General features: G+C 40.5%; 1 protein-coding gene across 1 annotated transcript; it reads left to right on the top strand.

The window, feature by feature from the left end:
- The first annotated feature begins 670 nt into the window (after positions 1–670).
- LOC115175905 (major histocompatibility complex class I-related gene protein-like) lies at positions 671–9,512 on the top strand. The gene is made up of 8 exons (XM_029735537.1): positions 671–954; positions 5,069–5,329; positions 5,508–5,786; positions 6,380–6,679; positions 6,892–7,008; positions 7,319–7,336; positions 7,606–7,683; positions 8,367–9,512. The coding sequence occupies exons 1-7, from the start codon at positions 882–884 to the stop codon at positions 7,653–7,655; spliced, it is 1,098 nt and encodes a 365-aa protein (XP_029591397.1). The 5' UTR covers positions 671–881; the 3' UTR covers positions 7,656–7,683; positions 8,367–9,512.
- Positions 9,513–11,041: the final 1,529 nt, after the last annotated feature.

Here is an 11,041-nt window from a genome sequence, read left to right on the forward strand (position 1 = left end):
CGTAATTAATTTTCCCCATAGGCTTTGTCCAACGAACCATGGCGAAGTTAGTTATTTCTCTCAGGGTGGTCAAATGGTGTGTATGGTAACAGCAGAGGTGTCTTGTTGCGTGCAAAACAACTGGGAAGTAGGAAATCTCCGACTTCTGACTTCAGTGTGTTCAAAACAACTGGGAACTCGGTAAAAAACTTGCTCCTACTGGGAAAAATCGTTTTGAACTGTCATCCAACTCTGAATTCCAAGTCGGAAACTCGAGCATCTATCTAGAACTCTGACTTCCCGACCCAAATATCACTGTTAACACGATTTCCCTGTTGTTTTGAACGAGGCATATGTAATGCGATGATCTCAAAAAGTAACAGAGAGCTACAGCAGAAACAGAGTAGGGTACAATTTGAACACGGCTTTGCTTTGAACCTAATTTATTTCAAAGTCAATTGTCAGTCATCCATCTGTCACCCTTATAGTCCGTTTTCCCTTTGCCAACCGTTTTTGAACATCAACAGTGACATGGCTTTACTTTCAATTTGGATCATAACCTTGAACACGTTTGTCCTCCTGGTGTTTGGTGACGAAGTATCTTTCTGATTTCCTATTGGGTTCCCAGTTGATCTGTAAACAGAAGAGCCGTATAAATGGCCTTGCCAAGACGGAAACGTATTTTCACTGTGGTTCTGAGGTGTGGGGGAACAACTGAGGTGTAGGGGAACAACTGAGGTGTAGGGGAACAACTGAGGTGTAGGGGAACAACTGAGGTGTGGGGGAACAACTGAGGTGTGGGGGAACAAATCAGTAATATGGGCAATTGAAATTGTAATACAGTTTAAATTGGCTATATTACTGCATTAGATACAAACAGTTCCTGAATTCGGAAAACGGTAATGAAAACCAGACTCATCAGCGCCATGAAGATATATTTTGTTCTCCTCAATTGTATTCATGTCGCTTTATCAGGTCAGTGATTTCCACATTATTTAGTATATTTTTATTATTGTTAGATTCTTTTGTAGGATATATACACGTGACTCACAATTTAAACGCTGATGTTTTATTGTTTCAAATTAAAAACATGACAATTCGTCCGACGGCCTTTAGAACAAACAATCAAGATGAGTAACGTTAAATATAATAACAGCATCACTCGATAAAACAAACACATTACAGTATGGAAACGTGATTTCATTATATGTCCAACAATGTGGAGGCAGGCTGTCCACTGTGAGATGTGAACTCGTATGCTATAATGGCTGTGAAGTGCATGTATCAGTTTCGATCTTAACCTTAAGTATATCGTTTGCCCTGGTGTTTGGTGACGCGCAGTCTGTTCTATGTTACTATAGGCCTGGGATGGGCAACTTTGATGTGGTCACGAATCAATGGGGTGGACATGGGCTAATTGAGTGAATATCAGTGACTGCCATAATAAGAGAACTGTTGATGCACAACCACATTTCGAAATTGCACCTTGTGTATTCTACTATTCGAACAAGCAACCGTCATTTGAGACACTACTGTAATTGATTCCGAGGGCCTTCAAAAGGTGTAAAATTTATTTTTTTGTTGTTTTAGATTTAATTAGGATTCCAACTAGCCGACGCCAATAGCGACAGCTAGTCTTACTGGGGACCGACACATTAACGAAAAAGACATTACATACAAAATACTTTACAATTTACATACATTTAAAACAACATGCAGTGTGGATGTGTGTATGCTTTACACACATCAGTTACAATAACATGTCAGTACATGCACAGAAAAAGTAGGTCACATGGGGGAGTTGCTCTTTTATTTATTTTTTAAACCAGGTTTGGTGTTCACATGCTTTAATGAGATTGAAGGGAGTTCCATGCAATCGTGGCTCTGTATAATACTGTACGTTTCCTTGAATTGGTTCTGGACCTGGGGACTGTGAAAAGACCCCTGGTGGCATGTCTGGTGGGGTGTGTGTCAGTGCTGTGTGTAAGCTAACTATGCAAACAATTTGGAATTTTCAACACATTGCTTCTTATAAAAACAAGAAGTGATGCGTTGTCTTTCCTCAACTCTTAGCCAAGAGAGACTGGCATGCATAGTATTGAGATATTAGCCCTCTGATTACAATGAAGAGCAAAATGTGCCGCTCTGTTCTGGGCCAGCTGCAGTTTAACTAGGTCCTTTTCAGCATTTGACCATATGACTGGACAATAATCAAGATAAGATTAAACTAAAGCCTGCAGGACTTGCGTTGTGTAGTGTCTCTTTATTATGGACAGACCTCTCCCCATGTTTACAATCATTGGTTTTACACTGAACAAAAATATAACTGCAACAATTTAAAAGATTTTTACTGAGTTACAGTTCATATAAGGAAATCAGTCAATTGAAAAATTCATTAGGCCATAATCTATTGATATCACATAACTGGGAATACAGATGGAGGCGTGGATCAGAAAACCAATCAGTATCTGGTGTGACCACCATTTGCCTCATGCAGCGCAACAGGCTGTTCATTGTGGCCTGTGGAATCTTGTCCCACTCCTCAATGGCTGTGTAAAGTTGCTGGATATTGGCGGGAACTGGAACAAGCTGTCGTACACGTGGATCCAGAGCCTCCCAAAAATGCTCAATGTGTGACATGTCTGGGTATGCAGGCCATGGAAGAACTGCCATTTTCAGCTTCCAGGAATTGTGTACAGATCCTTGCGACATGGGGCTGTGCATTATCGTGATGGTCGGCGGATGAATGACACGACAGTGTGACTCAGGATCTCGTCACGGTATCGCTGTGTATTCATATTGCAATCGATTTATGCCTGCCGATACCATAACCCCATCATGGGGCACTCTGTTCATGACGTTGACATAATCAAACCGTTCGCCCACTCTGCCCAGTACAGTTGAAGCCGGGATTTATCCGTGAAGAGCACAGTTCTCCAGCGTGCCAGTGGCCATCGAAGGTGAGCATTTGCCCGCTGAAGTTGGTTACGACGCCAAACTGCAGTTAGGTCAAGACCCTGATGAGGACGACGAGCACGCAGATGAGCTTCCCTGAGACTGTTTCTGACAGTTTGTGCAGAAATTCTTAAGTTGTGCAAACCCACAGTTTCATCAGCTGTCTGGGTGGCTGGTCTTGGACGATCACGTAGGTGAAGAAGCATGTGGAGGTCCTGGGCTGGCGTGGTTACACGTGGTCTGCGGTTCTGAGGCCGGTTAGACGTACTACCAAATTCTCTAATGACGTTGTGGTAGAGAAATTAACATTCAATTCTCTGGTAGACATTCCTGCAGTCATCATGCCAATTGCAAGCTCCCTCAACTTGAGACCTCTGGCATTGTGTTGTGTGACAACTTTACATTTTAGAGGCCTTTTATTGTCCCCAGCACAAGGTGTCATTTGTAATGCTCATGCTGTTTATTCAGCTTCTTAATATGCCACACCTGTCAGTTGGATGGGTTATCTTGGCAAAGGAGAAATGCTCACTTGTGCATATGGAACATTTCTGTTACCTTTTATTTCAGCTCATGAAACATGGGACCATCACTGTACATGTTGGTTTTATATTTTTGTTCAGTGTATGTATGTTTTGACCATGACAGTTTACATTCTAAGGTAACGCCAAGTAATTTAGTCTTCTCAACTTGCTAAACAGTCACATCATTCATTACCAGATTCAGCTGAGGTCTAGAATTTAGGCAATGATTTGTACCAAATGCAATTCTCTTAGTTTTAGAGATATTCAGGACTACTGGCCACCCATTCTAAAACTGACAAACTCTTTGTTTAGGGTTGCAGTGACTTCACTAGCTGTGGTTGCTGACGCATATAGGGTTGAATCATCAGCATACATCAACACACAGGCTTTGTTTTAATGTCAGGTCATTGGTAAACAAAATATGAAAAGTGCCAAGAGCACTGCCCTGCGGTACACCAAACATTACATGTTTAACATTAGAGAAGCTTACATAAAAAAAAAAAATATATATATATATTCAATTAAATGACTGTATCCATGATATGGCAGAGGTTGAAAAGCCATAACCCAAGTTTTTTCAAAAACAGGTTATCGACAATTATATCAAAGGCTGAACTAACAGTACAGCTCCCGCAATCTTCTATTATCAATTTCTTTCCAACTGTCATTTGTGTCAGTGCTGTACATGTTGAGTGCCCTTCTCTATAGGTTCTGTATTGTTTTGATCAAATACATTAATAAAATCCGACACCTACAGTAGGATAACATGTCATTTTTAACCTCAATAGGTTTGCATGTCATAGTCATACTTAAGGGAAAGGGGAATACCTAGTCAGTTGTACAACTGAAATGTGTCTTCCTCATTTAAACCAACCCCTCTGAGTCAGGTGCGGGGGGCTGCCATATTCAACGTCCACGTCTTCGGCGAATGATGGTACTCCAAAAATACTGGGGATTTTCTGATTTATTGATTAAGGGTTAGTAGTGTTTGGTAAAGTGGTGCCATAATATCAACGAAGGTTAGCTAGCGCTGACATTGTTATTGCTTCTCTTAAAATCATCTGCATGCTTCCCATCCTAAAGTTTGTGCATATATTATGATGACATCTTGAGATGTTTTTGCTTCGGCAAGTAATTTTTCGGGTCTTCATGCGCACAATTGTTTTGAGGCAAGCCAATGTTCTGTAGGTGAGGGCTACGCCCATTTGTCTATGATTGGTCAACAGTAGGGATTCTTCAATGGTGTTTGTTTTCATTCAATGAGAGACGACTTGTTTTCATGCAATTTTTTTTTCACTTGAAATACTGCTCCAAACATCTTAGTTGTAAAATTGCTTGATTAAGATCTCATCAGCAAAATATCAAAATTAATAATTAACAGATTTCTTGAGTTATCATTGATTAATTCAGACCTTTTTGAGCAAGTGTATATTGGCTATGATGTCTCAAGATGGTCAAAGTACTATTGCCACTTTTTTTTCTTGTTTTTCAAGCAAAGGTCTTTTAAGGGAGTATGCGAGGCACAGATGTTCACTTCGCCTAGCCGAGAACATGCATATGCACACTCATTAACGTTCCATGTACAGTACCTTAAAGTACCTTCTCTGTTACAGGGACCCATTCCCTGCGCTACTTGTACACATCCTCCTCAGGAATCTCAGACTTCCCTGAGTTTGTGGACATGGGGATGGTGAATGATCAGATCATTAGCCACTATGACAGCATCACGAAGAGGAAGGTCCCCAAGCAGAGCTGGATGAAGAATGTTTTTGACCAGCAGTATTGGGATGGCACCACAGAGGACCTGAGAGGCGCAGAGAAGGTTTTCAAAAACAACATTCAGACGGCACAGAAGCGTTTCAATCAAACAGGAGGTGAGCTTCAGAGACCCCAGTCTGTGTGATTGTACTGTGACTACATTTTGATAACAAATTTGATATAATTTAAATTACTCCATGCAGAAGTCGTATGGTTTTGTGTGTTCAATGTGAGTGCTGTGTAAAGGAAGTTCATGTTGGCATGTCAGTGTTTCTAATGTAATCTCTCTCTCAGGCATGCACATTAGCCAGGACATGTATGGCTGTAGCTGGGATGATGAGACAGGATTCACAGAAGGGTTTCACCATATTGGATATGATGGACAAGACCTCCTGGTATTTGACCTGAAGAGAGTGACATGGATTGCCTCAGTCCCGCAGGCTCTCCACTCCAAAATGAAGTGGGAAGGGGACCCGTCTAGCATTGAGAGCGAGAAACGCTACCTCACCCAGGATTGCATTGTGTGGCTGAAAAAGTATCTGGAATACGGGAAGACTACTCTGCAGAGGACAGGTACAGAGACACAGGAGATTATATCAGTTTATTTGTCACGTGCGCTGAATACAACAGGTGTAGACCTTACAGTAAAATGCTTACTTACAGGCTCTAACCAATAGTGCGAAGAGAAAAAAAAAAAAGGTGTGTAGGTAAGTAAAGAAATAAAACAACAGTAAAGACATTTGAAAAATAAGAGTAGCAAGGCTATATACAGACACCGGTTAGTCAGGCTGATTCAGGTAGTATGTACATGTAGATATGGTTAAAGTGACTATGCATATATGATGAACAGAGAGTAGCAGTAGCGTAAAAAGAGGGGTTGGCGGGTGGTGGGACACAATGCAGATAGCCCGGTTAGCCAATGTACGGGAGCACTGGTTGGTCGGGCCAATTCAGGTAGTATGTACATGAATGTATAATTAAAGTGACTATGCATATGAATTTACAGGCAGAAAAGTGATGTGATATTGTGTATTTTTATTTACATTTCCATACTGCACGTCATATTCAAGTTATTTTTCTTATCTCTTGCGGTTCCAATCCCTGTAATTGTTTCTCATCACTATGCCTGTGTTTCTTCCTCCCCCTCTATTTTCTTCTCTCTCCAGTCCCTCCCTCAGTGTCTCTGCTCCAGAAGACCCCCTCCTCTCCAGTGACCTGCCACGCTACAGGTTTCTACCCCAGGGGAGTCAAGGTAGTCTGGATGAAAGACGGACAAGATCACCATGAAGATGTGGAGAATGGAGAGATTCTCCCCAACGATGATGGAACCTTCCAGAAAAGCACCCACCTCACAGTGATGCCTGAGGAGTGGAAGAACAACAAGTATCAGTGTGTTGTTCAGGTCACTGGTATCACGGAGGACTTTATCAAGGTTCTGACTGAGTCTGAGATCCAGACCAACTGGGGTAAGAGGGAGAAAGATTCAAATATACACTATACCCAACCCTCCTACCAAATATTCCTAATTTAAGTTGACTCACCTGCTCAGGAACACTACCTTTCTGACCACATGTTCTCATTTACCTCCTGAATTTTATTGATGTTGCTTAGAGTTCATTTTAGAAGAAAATGTACCATCTATCACTGTAGTCTGAATGCTCTGTTCTGATGATTACAGGTGTGAACACCATTGGCTCCGCCCCCATCATTGGAGTGGTTGTAGCTCTCCTCCTCCTGGTCGTCGTTGTTGTTGTTGTTGTTGGGGTCGTCATGTGGAGGAAGAAGAGCAAGAAAGGTGTGAGGAGAGACCTTTCTATTGTCCTATGTAGCTTACATTGTCATCTTAGATATTATCAGCTGTGACTTACTTAGTAGTTTAGAAGTAGTAGTCATAGTACTGGTTTACAAGTTATAGTATTGTGCAGCGCTGTTAGTGATGGTAGAAGTATGTTTGAATTGACCTGTTTAATGTAAATAAAGAGTTAGGTTGTATGCGATGTCTGCAGTAGGAATACAGGATTCAGAATACTGTCAAGCATGCTCTTCTATTGTAATATTCCAACAAGGCAGAATCAGTAATAAAACAATGTTTATCTCTGTTTCAGGCTTTGTTCCAGCCAGCAGTAAGTGGGGACCTTAATATTGTTAATTATTCTAAAAAGATCACAGATTTTTCTTTGTTTTGGGTTTGACTGTATCCATTTTAGAATGTGGTTGTCTCTTCCTTGTAGATTGTGATGCTGGTTCAAACAATGTTAATTGATGCAGCAACTTAGTTAATATGAAAGGTTTTATTTACTGTGAACCATTCATTAAGAACTTGGTAATGAACCTGAACTCATTATCTTTCAATCAGTCTCTTTTTCTAACATGGGTTTTATTTCTGTTTTAGCTTCTGACACCGACTCTGAGAACTCTGGGAAAGGTGCCCAGAAGATTTGAGAAACCTCTGCACTTCTGTAACGTCAGAGTAAGTCACTTAAGATGTCTTCATATTAATGAGCAAACTGGAGAAACAACCACTACCACACTGGAACTCACTGCTACTGTTTGGAATGTGTTTATGTGTAACCTCTCTCTTCTCATGTGTTTTAGGAAGGAATGGAAACATCCACTACCACACTGGAACACACTGCTACTGTTTGGAATGTGTTTATGTGTGTAACCTCTCTCTTCTCATGTGTTTTAGGAAGGAATGGAAACATCCACTACTACACTGGAACACACTGCTACTGTTTGGAATGTGTTTGTGTGTAACCTCTCTCTTCTCATGTGTTTTAGGAAGGAATGGAAACATCCACTACTACACTGGAACACACTGCTACTGTTTGGAATGTGTTTATGTGTGTAACCTCTCTCTTCTCATGTGTTTTAGGAAGGAATGGAAACATCCACTACCACACTGGAACACACTGCTACTGTTTGGAATGTGTTTATGTGTAACCTCTCTCTTCTCATGTGTTTTAGGAAGGAATGGAAACATCCACTACTACACTGGAACACACTGCTACTGTTTGGAATGTGTTTATGTGTAACCTCTCTCTTCTCATGTGTTTTAGGAAGGAATGGAAACATCCACTACCACACTGGAACACACTGCTACTGTTTGGAATGTGTTTATGTGTGTAACCTCTCTCTTCTCATGTGTTTTAGGAAGCAGCTGAAGAGGACAGCAACGCAATGGAAACAACAAACGTAAACTTCCCAAGAATGTAACACACATCAGCCTTACACACACACACTGTGAACACAGAATCCATATATAAAACATCTGAAAGTTTTACTTTAATTTAATTGGTTTGGCTTTTGAAAAGTTGTGCTGTAAATTTGTTGAATTATAATGTAATATTACCACTGTGTGATAGATGTATCTCAAGTCATATAGGTATATTAGAACCAGTGGAACACACAGACATACAGGTCAATTTAAAATGTGAATTTATATTATTCTACAAATAAACATAAATTAGCTTGATTTTCCCCTAACTGAAGCCACCAAAATAATCACATTTAAAATGATTTTTCTGTGAACTGGAAAAACATATTTTTGTTTGGTGTAGATTCATATGTCTGTTTTGGTGGTATAAGATACAGTAATTGTGTGACGTTATAACTTTGCTCATACTAACTTGTTTAATTGTATAACTATAAGTCAGACAAGGCCTGTCCACATGTTTCATTTGTACATATTTCACTTAAAGTGGTGGTATTTTTCTTTCTTTTGTGGCTAGTAGGTTCTGTAGAATAAGTTGGTGATGGGTCAAGTTGAACAACAACTTTTATTGCAAGTGTTTGTGCTTTGTACATTAAGGATGCTCTACACATAAAGCAATGATCTAATCCAAGTTAAATGTATTGGTCACATATTCTACAAGTGGAGGAGTGACTTCATCACAACTTTTCTTGTTGAAGGCACCGAGCTGTCTGTCTAAACTACTGGCACACAGCTCGGGACACCCGTGCATACCCTACAAGACATGTCACGAGGTATCTTCAGTCTCCAAGTCCAGAACAGACACAGTACTACATAGAGCCATGACTACATGGAACTCTATTCCACATCAAGTAACTGATGCAAGCAGTAAAATTATATTTTAAAACATAAAAAAACACCTTATGGAACAGCGGGGACTGTGAAGCAGCGCACACACACACACACACACAATACATACGGATTTAGAACTGTAGATATGTGGCGGAGTAGAGGCCTGAGGCCACAGTGTTTTGTAAATGTAAAGTTTTAATTGTATAAACTGCCTTCATTTTAATGGGGAGCCATAATAAATACAAACACATACACCACGTGCTTAGCAGATGTTATTGCGGGTGTGGTGAAATGCTTGTCGCAAAGTTTCCTATGGACTAGAAGCAAGGCAGCCCTCTGTTGGCCCCATTATTTCATTCCATTTAATGTGATCCACAACAAGACAAATTAGAGACCAAATTCATGTGTTCTGTAATGTTCTTACACTTCTCAAAGTCCACAATTTGAATCAAAGTGTCATACTGGGCCTTTTAATAATGTTTGCAGTAAGATATGCTCTAAACAGGTATTGGAAGTGGAACAATATACTTTTCTATATGGGCTTAAGAAGTAATATATATTTTGATGACCTGTGTGGAAAATTGTGGTGGCAGGTAGCCTAGCGGTTAAGAGCGTTGGGCCAGTAACCGACTTGTGGGTACCATCAGGATGAAAATGTAAGCTATAAAATCAGCCTTTCAAATAAACACATACCACCCCACACACATATACAAACTCTACTCCCTCCCACCCTGTACCTTGTCACAGCCAACGATCATGCTGCCCGTGGAGAGGCCCATGCCTCTGTATCCCAGCATCATGTTACACATCAGTTTAGAGGCTGCAGACACAGATCTGTGGCTTGGAAACAGACCATTAAGGCCAGAATAGGGAGGTGGCTCGTCTAGATAACAGATGGTACCAACAATGTCACTGGTTGGTACTTATGGCTTACTTTGTCCCACGCATTTGTTTTGAGTGTGTGGAAATTACATTGATTGGTACATTTTCTCCTCAACCAACCCTCACCTTCCCCGTGCCCATAAGCCTAACAGACAGACAGGCATAGATGATTATGATATTAATGCCATGTAACTTTATAGCCGTACTCAATCCCACAGAGACAAGTTTTAACAGACCAGCAGTCTCTCCCAGTACTGGCAGTCAGCAGCACTACCAGACATGGTCCCCAGCAGGTAAGGGTTGATCTCTATAATCTTGTTAGTTTCCTTCAACGCTGTTTTGAAGATGAACAAAGACTTTATTACATCCCATGACAAATAGTCCTCATTTGCTCAACGTTCTTGCTCATTCCTGACAAATTAATCTAACAACTCTGATGTGATGGTAGGAAAATCAATAAGAAAATATTAATGAAAAGTAGCCTATTATGTCCATACAAGGAAATATAAAATTAAACAAAATTAAATAAAAACAATATTAAAGTTGTTTTTTCACATGCACAAGAACAATTAAATGAAATTGAAAGGTGTGGTTGAATTTATTCAGCCACTGTGTCTTCTTTTTGTCTAGTCCTATATATCAAGGTCGCAAGGCATATGAATTAACAGGTCATAGAGCAAACAACGCAATTATCACAACACGTAGATTGTAATGTGGCTTACCCGCGCACCGCTACTGCCGGCACCTCAAATGTTCTACTGCTTGAGCTCCTGTTCCTCTTATAGAATATAAGTATTGTGGAGCTCCTGCAGCTAAATATAAACAGTACCGGCACCCAAATTGAATACCACCACCTATTTCAGTACAAGTTAAGCACTGGTCGTCTTTGATAGTGTCCTCG

The sequence above is a fragment of the Salmo trutta genome, chromosome 36 (assembly GCF_901001165.1).
Source record: "Salmo trutta chromosome 36, fSalTru1.1, whole genome shotgun sequence".
In the NCBI taxonomy this organism is placed as follows: domain Eukaryota; kingdom Metazoa; phylum Chordata; class Actinopteri; order Salmoniformes; family Salmonidae; genus Salmo; species Salmo trutta.